General features: G+C 53.2%; 3 protein-coding genes across 3 annotated transcripts; 2 read left to right on the top strand and 1 right to left on the bottom strand.

Annotated features, from left to right (window-relative positions):
- Positions 1-771: 771 nt before the first annotated feature.
- T310_7539 (RNA polymerase II mediator complex component Srb8) lies at positions 772-6,566 on the top strand (the record flags this gene model as incomplete). Its single annotated transcript, XM_013469660.1, has 9 exons — positions 772-1,035; positions 1,267-1,966; positions 2,035-2,632; positions 2,692-2,896; positions 2,963-3,957; positions 4,012-4,391; positions 4,422-4,885; positions 4,944-5,241; positions 5,302-6,566. The coding sequence occupies 9 exons, from the start codon at positions 772-774 to the stop codon at positions 6,564-6,566; spliced, it is 5,169 nt and encodes a 1,722-aa protein (XP_013325114.1).
- Positions 6,567-7,691: 1,125 nt separating this feature from the next.
- On the top strand, positions 7,692-9,450 carry T310_7538 (MFS amine transporter; the record flags this gene model as incomplete). The annotated part of the gene is made up of 4 exons (XM_013469659.1): positions 7,692-7,811; positions 7,869-7,944; positions 8,044-8,103; positions 8,159-9,450. 4 exons carry the CDS (start codon positions 7,692-7,694, stop codon positions 9,448-9,450), a joined length of 1,548 nt encoding a protein of 515 aa, XP_013325113.1.
- A 784-nt stretch (positions 9,451-10,234) lies between these two features.
- T310_7537 (Uncharacterized protein) lies at positions 10,235-12,621 on the bottom strand (the record flags this gene model as incomplete). The annotated part of the gene is made up of 8 exons (XM_013469658.1): positions 10,235-10,346; positions 10,398-10,468; positions 10,523-10,617; positions 10,670-10,813; positions 10,861-11,374; positions 11,425-11,612; positions 11,664-12,270; positions 12,448-12,621. The coding sequence occupies 8 exons, from the start codon at positions 12,619-12,621 to the stop codon at positions 10,235-10,237; spliced, it is 1,905 nt and encodes a 634-aa protein (XP_013325112.1).
- Positions 12,622-13,440: the final 819 nt, after the last annotated feature.

Genomic DNA, 13,440 nt, shown 5'->3' with positions numbered 1-13,440 from the left:
AGCGGGTGTTGCACCCATGCATGGGTAGACCGCCACAAAAATGTGGGGTTCTCTCGTGATGATAGTAGTAGCGAGCCTAAAGTTGATCCGTCATAGAGAACAAGGCCAACCAGCGGAATCGCTAATGCACACCACGGAAGCGTGCATTGTGCGGCACAGAAATTGTGCATCGAAGGAAGGGCCCTGAACCCCGTCTGGGAGCGAGATCGCCTATTCGAACGCAGATGTGGAACATTCGGGGAAACGAACGGAGGGCCCGAGCAATGAGATGATTCAGCCCGGCTGCAAGTCGAAGGCGCAGGTGAGAGTGGGCTAAGTGGACGCTGAGAGGCGAAATCCGTGCGGGATTGACTGCTCCGTCCCTAGATTGCTACGACGGAATACGGCCGGGTGGAGCCTCGCATGCCCAACCTTGGAAAAGGCCTTGTTCTCGCGCCGATCTGCCGAGATTTGATAATGTCAATGGCAACTGACCACTTCCTGCTGTGCGATGGGATGACGGACAAACATGGATGTGCAAATACAGCCTGTGCTGACTAAAGGAGTCGTTCTCGTTGCCGTCTTTGTTCTCGAAGCGACGGCCCGATGACCAGGCCTGGCTGGGTGACAAGATCTGGGAGACACGCCTGGTCGCGGCCAGCATCGTGGTCTCAGGCCCGAGAGATAAGCTAATCAGGCGATTGCTAATCAGGTCGTTCTGCGTGCGCAGTTATGCCCGTGCTGGCCTGCCATGTCGACGATAAGTCCGAGGAGAAGAGTCCGTCCTCCGTGATGCCTGGCTGCATCGTCACGCGCTGTCATATTACGTCACAATACACCGCACTCTCGAGCTGTGACGGGCACTGGGCGGTAATTATACGATACGGTACGGTCAGCGCGGCGGCCGCTAAGCAGAAGCCGGAAGGCGCACCCACAGCCCGGCGCCGGGTGTTCTCGTCACCCCATATTCCAGCTGCTGTTATTTACCGCCAGCACTGGGCACCGCATTCCAACCCTATCACGTCTGCTGCCTTCAACTCCCCCTTTACCCGCTTTGTATATTCCTCTCGACGTGCTTTGGACTTGATGTCCAAAGCCCTTCATCTGTATATCTTCAGGTTACGCATTCAGTATATCTCATCCTATTTCCGGCCTTTTCTTTGCGCAGCCTTCGTCGCTTTCATCCGTTCGCTAGCCCCCTCCCAGCTCTCGCAAGCAGCCCTAACGGACCAGCCAGAGAGGACTCGTTGACGGGATCATTTCGTATACCACCGGGTGGTACTTCAGAGGAACGCCGGAACGCTCCCTAATCCATTTCGCGACGTTCAATCGCTCCAATGCCCTGACGTTCAGCGTTCGGAGAGACGCCATGCCTCCGATGTGCCTGCGATGATACCGCATTCTTCAAGTGGCGTCCAACCCTGGGTAAATCAGTCCCGTATCCCCAGTGGAAGCAGGGCCGGGGACTCAACGGGCTCAGTCGCCCTGAGCTCCGCTGCTTTGCCGGACAAGCCGTCAATGGCGGCTGCTCCGCCGAACGGGCACCAGACAGTGATCGACTTGACTAGCAACGACTCTACTACCCCAGAAAGCGAACATCCCAGCAAAAGACCGAGGTTGGATACCAATGTGTCGGGGCCGGCTGGGGATGGCAAGACTCGGAGCGCGGAGTTGCGGAGTGCTTCAGCAAGTGGAACACCTCGACCTGCGACCGTCCCAGGCCGTGGACGACCAGCATGCTCATTCCAAGAGCTGGTGTCTGAGACGTACGGTGCAGGGTTCTCTTCTGGCAATTTGACCCCGGGGTCGCAGACAACAAAGCCTGCATCTCCGCCTCCATTCCCAATCCGTCCTTGGAAGTACGCTTCTTCGCAGCAGTCAGGGTCTGGAACTGCCGTAGCAAATGAAAGCACGCCTGAACGGGAAGTCCAGACCACGCCGTACCGTTTGGAAGTCCCATCGATTGCACCTATTCTGAAAGGCGACAGTAAGTCTTCGTTCTTTCAACTCGGTTGCCTACGAAATCATAGATGGTTGACTCGAATCTCGTAACAGAATTTGCCGACTTCTCTCCCTGGACCGGAAATCATCCCGAGGATCTCTTGAGCGAGCAGACGACAAAGCAGGGGCATTACGACCGCACACAGGTATCACAGAATGAATCAAATACCGCACGACCGTCTCTGTATGCACAACTGAAGCATCGCTCCGGTTTGCAAGTGCTGTCATCTGTCTTTGCTGCCGCTCTCGAGAAGAGACAAGCCCATAACAAGGTCGCTTCGGCGTCGACTTTCAAGCCGCCCCCACGGGTTACATTGACCGACAACAAGAGAGAAGCCTGGTTGCGAGACCTGGCCAATCCATCTGTTCCATTGCGAAGACTGAGTCGCACCATCCCGCACGGAATTCGTGGCAAGGTGCTTCTTGACCAATGTCTGAGCAAATGGATCCCCATTGGAAGGGCCGTCTGGTTGGCAAAGTGCGTGGGAGCTAATGAGATTCGGGCCTTCAAGAGAAAAGGAACGAGCGGGTCATTGGCCCTCGGGCTCGAGGTGAAATGGGTCCGGGATTGGACCACCGCCGTGCAGCAGTTCCTTGAAGGAGTGGTCAGTTCTTGTGGGAAGGAGGACTGGAAAATGAAAATGACCTACTCGTACGTCTTCACAGCTGTTTTTCAGCGATGACAAACACGGCTCGCTAACCAGTTCACAGGGTGAGACTTACGGCCCGATTATTCTTCGAGAACCTGCTTGATCAAGACTGCTATCTCGATTGGTATCTCTCCTCGCTCGAAAATGCCACGTTGGATACTCTGCCAATCTGGCTCTTGATGCTCGGGATTTACTGGGACCATCTGGTGCGATTCCGGAAACGAGCGCGACGGCTGGTGGAGCTTTTGCTCGAAAAGCTCCGGCAAGTAAGTGCTGCCATCCGGTTGTTCTTAATTGATTGCTCTTTGACTAATGGCTAAATCCTGTCTCAGGCGATCACCACGGAGCCTAAGGAACTCTTTCGACCGCTGGTCGATCGAGTTTCCGTCTTGGTTCGACGACTGTGTCGTGAACAGACCTCATCCGTCGTTCTTCCTCGATCATGGGACCGCTATCACGATGTTGTCTCGTCCTGCCTGCATCTGGATGACCCTACAGAAAACAGCATCCTGCAATCCCTTCATACTCGTAATGCGCGTGTTCGGCAAGCGAAAGATTGGCGCAAAGCTGCTCAGCGCTCGCCGCAGCAACAGGTTATCCAACTGTTAGATGCTGCTCGTTCAGCCCATGACGTGTCCGCACTGTCTGATGCATGTCTGGGCACTATGGCTGACCGGGAAGCGTTGGTCTCTGAACTTCTTGAATGGACGGGAACCCCCTTTCGTGAAGGTCTCGTTCGTGTATACATCGCCGTCCGCCTGCTACGGAAATGGAAACGGCTGGGAATTGATGTCGACGCTCATATCTTTTCATTCCTGGCCAAGTCTCGCGACAAGTTCAGGCTGCAAATGGCAAACATTTATCATGTTGTGGTCGAATTGGTCCGCTCACAAACATTTTCTGTCGGCAGGTATCTGCAGTGGCTGGTTGCGAGAGGTGCCATTGAGAGATACCGACAGCAAGAACTTCAACGAGCATCGTCTGAAGGCGAATATGGCAGCACGTCTCAGTCATCCACCACGACTTCTCTTCCGGGTGATATTGAGCTGCTTTCTCAGCTTCCAGTCAGTCGGCTACCGCAGCATTTGCGGAATCTTCGAGACACCCTTCTGGCTCGTGCCGGTCTGAGCCTGTCGGAAGAGGATGTGACAAGAACAGTCAAAGCCGACATCAAACAACGGCTTCCGGCGGTATTCAGAACGGAGCTCAGCGAAGATGATGCGATGGTCTGCCATACCGACCCTAGCCATCTGAGCTGGTCAGTTAAATCTGAGATTGGCCAATGGGTTCGACGCGGTGTCTCCGAGCATTACAAGGATGGCTCTCAGTACGTCTTCCCTGCTATTTTCTTAATTCTGACGCAATTTCTAACCGTATCTAGGTTTGTCGCTGACAAGAGTTCTGCAAGTTCGGTGGAAATTTCTTCCTTGACTCCTGACGAGTTCTTCACGGTCAGGAGTACGCTCGAAAACTTTGGAGACCTGTCGATGCTTGCGGATGTGCTAAGTGACGCTGCCAACTCGGATGATGTTCTTGTCCTCGCCTCGGCGGTTGACACTGCGAATCGCCACTTTGACTGCTTCTCGGTCATCGGCGCGTTGAATGACCTCTTCAAAAGTTTCTTCGAGGCCTTCGCCCGCGTGAAACAAAGCGGCCTACCGCTTTACGACCTGGTTTTCTCGCTCGTCGAACTTGGGCACCGTCTCCCCAATGAGGTCAACGCCGTTGTCGTCTTGCGCCAAGAGCTGGCAAGGGCAGATCGTAAGTTCGCGATGGTAGCGTCTTCTCCAGTGTCCGATCACATGGCCGAAACTTTGAACGACACCAATCCATCATTCAACGATGATCTGGAGCAGTTTTTGTCATCTGGGAACAGCATGGATGAGAATACGCTGGCCATGGTATTCCAGAAATTGTCTCAGCAGCTTGAGCTCTGTGACGATCAGGGAAAATTCTCAACCAGCACCATTTGCAGATATCTGGTCCAGCTGAGATCATTCAATCCAAAGCATTTTGATCTCTTGCTGATCCGGTGGATTGAGGGGTTGTTGAAATCATCCACCCGGCCGAAGCTTTCCAACATCCTCGCTCCCCTCGTTGGCGTTGGATGCGTGACACTACCCGCTTTCTCTGCCATGATGAAGAAGCTAATGCTGTCTGAGTCGACCCGGTCTGCCATTCCGCATTTGGCCGAGCTCCAGCTGGATTTGCTCGAACTCTTCGTTCCTGATGCCAACGGCCCGTCCGCGGATCTAGTAAGATTTAAGCGTACTACTTTGCTTCATATTTCACTGTTGCTGACTTGTTATCTAGCTTTCATACCGATTCCGGATGGCCCAGGAGGAGTTTTTGTCGAAGCATTCCGATGAGGCTCTCGGCATAATTCAGAATACTGCTGCATGTCTCGCCACGCAGGCGGCACAACCTGGCCTTGACAGCGTCCGAGCGTCCTTGGAGAACTACACAATACCTCTTCTCCGCCATCTTCTTGTTCGACACCCAGAATCTATCACTCAGCGTTGCGTACATACTCTTCTAGAACACTATCCGGCTACCGTCGATGTTGTTCGGCGGACATTGAACCTACTGTTGGGTTTCAATGCACAACCAGGTTTGTCATGCGTGCTCCTATATGTTTGCCAGGTGATTTCTTGGTCTAATCGTTTTACAGGGGAGAATAATACCCTCGCTGAGGCAGAGGAGGCGATCAACATGACTAACAATTTCTCCTTGCCGTTTTGCCAACTGAAGCTACAGTTACTCTTCAACATGGAAGGCGGAGAAGAGGTTAAGAGCGGTATTGTGGATATCATGTTCAAAGCCGCTGTAGCTGACGTTCGGGCTGGACAAACCTACTGGCTTGACTTGGTGGCCTTGATGAGCCAAGACGCAGTGCAGCAGATTCGACAACGTGCCGAGAAAGGATTCTTTTCCGTTGCACAATCGGATAGCTCGCTCGAGGGGGACTCGCCAGTTGAACGGAGCAATTTGCGGGAAACAGCCCGAGTCTATCTCACGATCATCGATGGACTGGCCTACAGTATTCCGGAAGTCGGGGTGCCGTCTGTGACCCCTCTTCTGGTTGAAAAGATGAATTCCCTGCTTCAAAGACTTGTCCAGACGCAGATCAATATTCGAAGCCTCAGTGAGAATCGTAATGGCACGATGGCGGACCAGGTTGCCCGCTCACTGTCTGTCTGCGAGGAAAACTTTATCTTCTGGTTTACAGCCATGCTGCGTATGATCACCATCCATCGGGCTGCTTTTGACGCACCGGCGCCGTCTGCATCCCAGAGACCTAATTCTCTATTGGATCAATCTCGCCTGCTGATCACGATCTTCTGCATTGCTCTATCGCGGTCTCCATTGGGTATGGCGTCTCACCCGCATGCTGGAATATGTCCGTCGCCATCCACGACATCTGCACAGCAATCTCGCGCTGGTAATTCCCTACAGACCTACGCTCTTGATGTTGCAGCATCTCTCATCGACACACTTCCCGACGATGCTCGCCAGCAGTGCGCCCGTTTCCTCCGGGAACGGTGCCCACCATTCCTCCACGTTCATAATGAGCCTCGGTTAATGTATCTTCTTGGTCCTGTTCCAGATTTCTCGACCACTTCGTCCTCGCAGCCGGTCTCTGCTCCGTCTCCAGCCACCTCTGGACCAACATCGTCTTTGACGCCTACCGCAACTCCTGCGAGCGGATCCTCTTCAATTCCGCCGTCCACTAATGCGGGCAGTATGGTGCCCACTGGACCAGTCGAAGATCCCAACTCCCTGGCCAATCGTCTTCGTATCCAGCATCGTGGGCGTGTGGTCGGTCCATACCCTCTGCGTCCATGGGAGATGCTGGAAGAAGCAGCCCCTGTCGCTGGGGTGAACGACACAGCTGTCGATCTCGGCTACTTTGGTGCCAGGAGAGTGCGAGATTAACTGGTCGTTATTATCTCCGCTATGCCATTGAATCTTCTCTCATCTACTCTACCTATCAACTTTATGTCTGTATTTTTTTTATTATTTTTCATTTTTATTTTTTTTTTCGTTGTAACCTTACGGAGAACTGCATTGCATCATTTCTGCATGGGTCTGATGTGATGGATGTTACATATACTTTCCCAGCTGGGACGGGAATCAAAACTCTCCGCTTGACGTGGCAGTCTTCAGTCTTGACGATTCTGATTTCTTCGATGTATATTGCATTGCATGTGTTCATGCAGTGGTTGGGTGTACCCGGAGTTTTGGCCTTGGTTTGTTCTTCAGGGTGGTGGACGGGTCATCTGGTTGTATGTATATACTTCATAGCATGACTGGCGCAGCGTTAGATGGTTCAGGCATATATTATTATTTGAATAAATACGGTACATAAAAAAGACAGAATCACATTCATTTCCATGTGTACATACATTTAAGATTTATCATAAAACACAACTACTGAAGTGCCAGGTCTGCTCAGCCCTAGCCCTAGCCCTAACCCTATGCCTTCGTGTCGACTCTTCTAGCGCTCAGTTATAAGCTTCATTGGAAGCTACACTTTAATAGTAACCTTATCATGTTACTGTTGACTCATAGCCAGTGATAATACTCCGTGATCCGTACACTGTTATCATCGGAACTCCACGGTGGATGTCTGTCCTTCGGATCCCGGGAACGCCGAGCGCGAAGTGACGCTCTAACTTTTTTTCGACGGGTTTCTCCACTTCTCCAGCATTGATGTAACTAGGTACCTACCTAACTACTAGGCACGCAGCCAGTACGAAGTATTAATACATTTTACGCTCAGGTACCTTGGGCTAATGCTAAGATGTTTCTTCTTATTTGCTTGCAATCAAGAGATTGCCTCCTCCCTACTCCGTACTCCTACCCAATGAGACACGGGTGTAACGCGAGTCATCCAAACAGAGAAAGTTCTTTGTAACGGCTTTGTTCAGCTGTCCAGTTTCCAGTTGCCGATTCTGTGGAGTCATTCATACCCATATCCACACCGACTGACTTCCATGTCCTTATCATTGGCCCTCCCGCTGCTCCAGTGCTCGTGAGTGAGCTGTTTCGCTTCTGACCATGGCTCCCCCCATGGAATGCATCGCCTGGAGCACCATGGCTTCTCCTCCCCTGGGATTGAAATACAGAGCGAGTAGCTGGTTCGCTGTGTTGACTGTCACGTGTGCTGTGTTTACCGACGTAAGTCCTCGCTACCTAGACATATAGACTACCTGGCTGACTTGCTTGCTTGCTTAGATCTTCCTCTACGGCGTCATTGTCCCTGTCATCCCGTTTGCGTTGGAGCAGAGGGCTCATGCTGATCCGGGGAGAGGTAACCACACCACAATGCGTTCTTGTGCATGCTCGAATGAATATGAAAGAATTGATTGAGGTCAGTTTATTGTTCATTCATGGCTAACTATTTTGACAGTGCAGTATTGGGTCTCTATTCTCCTTGCTGTCTATGGAGCTGGTCTCCTGGTCTTTTCTCGTAAGTATTACAGTTGCCAACAGATGATGTCCAGGCTGACGAACGATTATTACAGCCATCTGCGGCTGGTTCTCTGACCGCATCTCTGCCCGCCGCTGGCCGCTCCTACTCGGTCTGATCGCGTTGACCGGCGCGACGGTCATGCTCAATGTCGGCACCAGCATCGCCGTCCTCGTCGTCGGCCGTCTGCTGCAGGGCATCTCTGCCGCCGTGGTCTGGGTCGTGGGTCTTGCGCTGCTGGTCGACACGATCGAGGAGAACCGTCTGGGCCAGTACATGGGCTACGTCAGTCTGGGCATGAGCCTGGGCCTGCTGATTGCGCCGTTGCTCGGCGGCGTGGTCTTCCAGCGCGCCGGGTACAATGCCGTCTTTGCCATTTGCTACGCCTTCATCGTGCTGGACTTTCTCTTCCGCATCTTCTTCATCGAGAAGAAAGATGCGATGAAATGGCTGGATCAGCCCGGTAGTACGGCTACGGCTACGACTACGGCTGCGGCTACGTGTCCAGCGACTGACCTTGCTGACGATGTCACCTCTACGGTTATCACTACGACCTCCTCCGTGCCGGAGGAATCGTCCGAGGCGCGCCGTATACACGCCTCCGGGTGCGAAGACAGGGAGAAAGGAAGCAGCACGTCTGCCCGACCAACAAGGCACGAAAACAGAACCGTGAATGACGACAGCACCGTCGAGGTGAAAAAATCCCGTCTCCCGGCCTTCGTCACCCTGCTCGCCTCGCGCCGTCTCCTGGCGTCGCTGTTCGCGTGCCTCGTCGAAGCCGCGCTCATCGCGTCCTTCGACTCCGTCCTCCCGCTCTTCGTCTACCAGACCTTCCACTGGTACTCGCTGCAGGCGGGCATTCTGTACCTAGCCATCGTCATCCCGTCCTTCGTCTCGCCCGTCGTCGGCTACCTGTGCGACCGGTACGGCCCGCGCTGGCTGGCGACAGCCGGGTTCGTGTGCGCGGCACCACTCTTCGTCCTTCTCCGCCTGGTGAACCACAACTCGACGGGGCAGAAGGTGCTGCTCGCCGCGCTGCTCGCCCTGATCGGCCTCGCCCTGACATCTACCTTCCAGCCCCTCATGGCGGAAATCTCCTACGTCGTCTCCGCAAAGGAGAAGGCCCGCCCGGGGGCATACGGCAAGGGCGGTGCCTACGCGCAGGCGTACGGCCTCTTCAACATGGCGTGGGCAGGGGGTGCCCTCGTCGGGCCCATCTGGGCGGGATTTATCGAGAAGCAGGCGGGCTGGGGCACGATGGCGTGGAGTCTGGGCCTGTTGAGTGGTCTCACGGCTATTCCGACAGCGATTTGGGTTGGGGGGTCGATTACGAGGAAGAAGGACTGACTAGCTGATTAGGAGGAATGAATGAGCATGATGATGCAGTCAGTGTGATGCTGCATGAAAAACAGCTTTCTTTACTTGTACAGGTTGATATCAATTCATGTCTATCAGTCAATACTTAAAGGGGGGAGATGGGAATAAGCAACAATCTCTCCACTCATCTCACCTTATCTCATCTCTCCATCGGGGTCAAAAAGAAAAGGGAAGGCATATCAATAACGGATGATAACGGATGTATGTACATACGTATGAACGGGAAAGAAAAATTACCACTACATTGCATAAAAAGATAAAAGATAGACAGAAATCGATGGAAAATATCCTCTCCACTCAAGGAAATTAGTTAGCAATTTTGCTATTATATTGTCTTGCTATGCATTCTTTCTTCTCCACGATCCGAGAGTTAAAAAAAAAGGTAAGCAGACAAGTGAAATATACACACTGAATAGAAAACAAACAAACGAAAAAAAAATCAAACCAATCCTGTTAACAGAACCAAACCATACTCGAACAGAGCCAGAAGACGGTATGTAATATGTGATATGTGTGTATGTATCCGGCAGTGCTCATTGTCCATTACGCAACAGAAAAAAAGACAATAAATAAATAAAGGAAAGAGAACCTATTTAATTGAAATGCGTACATGCCAAGTGTGTTCAATTGGGAATTGACCTTCCAGCGGCGGTATGGCGGGTGATAGGTAATAGCTATCATATCCTGTCCAGATTGGATAATCCCTGGCAGCAGCCACTCTTTTGTCCTCAGAACGACTGGCACGACTCGCCTATTAGTCGTCATCAAAGATCTGGAAGGTGTTCAACAGAACAGTCTCAATAACCCGCGCCTGCCACCCCGCATCGGCAATGTTTCCGCCCGAGTTGGCACCCATAAGAGTCGGCCTGTTCATGTTAGTCGCGAGTCCAAGATTCCACTGACGACGGTCGACTCACCCAAAGCAGATCGCCAGATTACCAGCATTCATCCGGTTCTGAGGATAGTGTTCCTGCACCTTGTTGAGATGCTGGACGCAGTTAGTTCAAGTATCTATCTTATCTTAAGAAGGATGGCAACACACCAACACCAAGGCACACAAGGTCGCATAGTTGGGATCCGGCAGGTTATTGATAATTGCGTGCAACGTGTCCCGTCGTTGAACATCATTATCAATTCCTGAGTAGCGTTAATCACATGCACCTTGCATCACACTCATCTGGACACCTACGGGCAGCATTGATAAAATCTTGATAGTACTGGCGAGTGAACAACGGATCCGGCAACTCGCGGAAGAACTGCTTCAACAGTCCGGCGACGCTGTTGACGTCGTGGTAGAAGCTTTCCGGGTTGGTAAAGTCCACTTGGGACGAATCTGCTCACGTCAGTGGATGGTCATTAACAACATTTTAGGTCACCCACCGTTATCGAAGAGAGCTTTCATGTGGTTGATGTGGTTGGCGCTCCCCGACAGCCGGTAGATCCCCTCCACGTCAAGCCCAAAGAGTTCCACGGCCTGGATGCACTGGTAGACGATCATTGGTACCGCCGACCCGTCCCGCCGGTAGAGCTCCTCGAGGGACACACCGAAAACCGGGTTCAGCGGAGGCAGATTCGGCTGATATCCGTTCGTTGGCTGTAACACCGGTGAACGGCCCATCGGCGGCCCTGACGAGACCGGTTGCTGGAGCGGAGGCGGCGTCGGGTCCGTGGGATACGGTGGGTGATACGCCTGGTAGCCTTCGGAGCTAGGTTGGGGAGAGAACGACGGTGGAAGGGTCGACCCTTGACCGGCCTGCGGTGATGTCTGAGGAGGCGAGGTCGGACCCAAAGACTGCTGCGAAGGCATCGCGGCGTGCAGAGCAAGAGACTGGCGCTTGTTCTGGGTATTGGGCTGGGAGGGAGGCGCCGATGGAGCTGAGGCTGGCGCAAGAGTCTAAACGGGTCAGAAAGGATGCGAAACATAGGGATCGATCACAGTCTTACTGGATGAGGCGTGTATTGCACTTCCGGGGCAGCAACCGCGCCAGGGTTGCCCGCAAAGCTCAGAATATAGTCGTTGAAGTCCTTCTCGCTGTCGATCTGGTGGATCACTTCCCTCATGCTCTTCGACCCACTATTCAGCGGACTGACGCAGAGACCTTGGCCCAGAAGAAGCTTCTCGTTGAATGCCGCTGAAACAGGTCAGCCAGAAGTCACTCAGCTCATATAGTTCAGCGACATACCAAATTTCTGCAGCTGCAGAGTAAGGCCCGAGTCACACTCATAAATCAGACGCTGAAGATGGTGCACAGTCTGGGGACGATGGGTCGAGACCAGCTCCTGGCGGGCCGTCTGGGCAGCCTGCACTTTGGCTTGGTAATCGCTGTCCGCATTCTGGACCTTGCGATGGAGATCCTCCTCGTGCTGGGCGGCCGATTTGTGGCCCTTCAGCCCGAATTTCCCCGACTGCTTATCGCCAGTCCTGACGCGATCGTACTGCTCGGCCAGCGAGTCGTACTTGGCCTTGGCCTTCTCCACCTGGCTCTCAGCATCCTGGACCTTCTTCTCCGCGTTCAATCCGGTCTGCTTCCACTGCTTGCGACCCCGTTCGATGTTCGACGCCAGTTCCTGCAAATCCTCCGACATCTGCTGGAGAGAAACGGCGAACTGCAGGCCGTGGTCAGCCATGCGCTCCTGTATCCGATTGACCTCATCCTGGGCCCGACTGTAGGTTCCCTGGCGGTGATCGGACCGGTGCGTCGTCTCCTGCGACAGGCGGGCGAGTTTCTTCAGACCCTGCGCGTGTTCCTCCTCGAGGGCTGCTCGCTTCTTCAGGAAGGTTGCAAAGTCCTATCCATCAATCAGCCACGAAAGCTCGTCATCAAAAAAAGGTGGAAGGGTACCGACCCGTGCGGAGGCGATGCTCTGCTTTAGCCTGGCCAGCAGCGTTGTGATACCAATCTGAGCAATGCACCTTGTCAGTCACGGTTCATGTATGCCAATCGCACTGTCTGGCGATGAACATACCTCTGATTGCAAGACCCTGTCGATGCGTTCCTTGTCGGGGTCGGCAGCAGCTGTTTCGGGGCCTGTATTCTGGCCGGACGACGACTGCGGACGAACGCCTGCGGGAGACGCAGAGTCGTCCTGGGACGGCAGCGCAGGAGGTAATTGCGCGTCGGAAGAAGCGACCTCCGCCATGGCAGCAGCGAGTGTGATCTCAGAGGTCTTTTTTTGTGAAGCGTGGCGCGTAGATGGGAATGCTGGCTGCCTTGGGCGTCGGCGAGGTGATGGACGGTGCTTGGAGCGCTGTCCGCGCGGGCTGGCGGGCCCACTTGGCCCATGTGGCTGCACTAGCAACTGTAGCATCGCCAGCAGGTAGTTATTCTTAGCTTCATCACCAGCGATCGCCAGGTCAATGCCACAGCCCCCACGTCCCTGTCGCTGTGCTAGCTGGCATAATAAGGTTGGCCACCGCTGAAGCAGCCATCTCTGCTATCTCTATCCCACGCGTTCTCTCCTCTGCTGACTCATCAGACTGTATAGTTTTCTCTCGATGGACTTCAGTTGACTACAAGAAGACGAATGATCAAGGCCCGTTTCATTGACTACGCTGATCTTCTTAAATACAGTGCCCATGACCCATTTCAAGAAATCAGCGTTTCAGCATCCATTGCATATAATTGCCAGGGCAGATCCATCCTCGGAAGGAGTAGTGTTTAGAAAATGTTCAACTCAATGTCCCATGCACAGGAGAGACAAAGATTCCCCTGAAGCATGAAAACACATTTCAACCTCTTATCTTCAGTCAGACGTCGTGTAAGATATACTACAACCATCTGCCAGATCCTGCTGCGGGGGGCAGTGATCCATGTACACTCTCTGTCTCGTAAGGATCGTGTCATGATGCCAGCTGAGACTCGCCTAAAGATCTCTGTGTCGGGTACAATGAAAGGATCTCTGTGTTGGGTACAATGAAAGGCTGCTCGGGATCATGTGGACAGTCTTCACATATTCTGA

This window comes from Rasamsonia emersonii (assembly GCF_000968595.1).
Source record: "Rasamsonia emersonii CBS 393.64 chromosome Unknown ctg1118621760558, whole genome shotgun sequence".
NCBI lineage: Eukaryota > Fungi > Ascomycota > Eurotiomycetes > Eurotiales > Trichocomaceae > Rasamsonia > Rasamsonia emersonii.
Note: the sequence above shows the minus strand (reverse complement) of the source record. Positions and strands in the feature narration are given on the sequence as shown.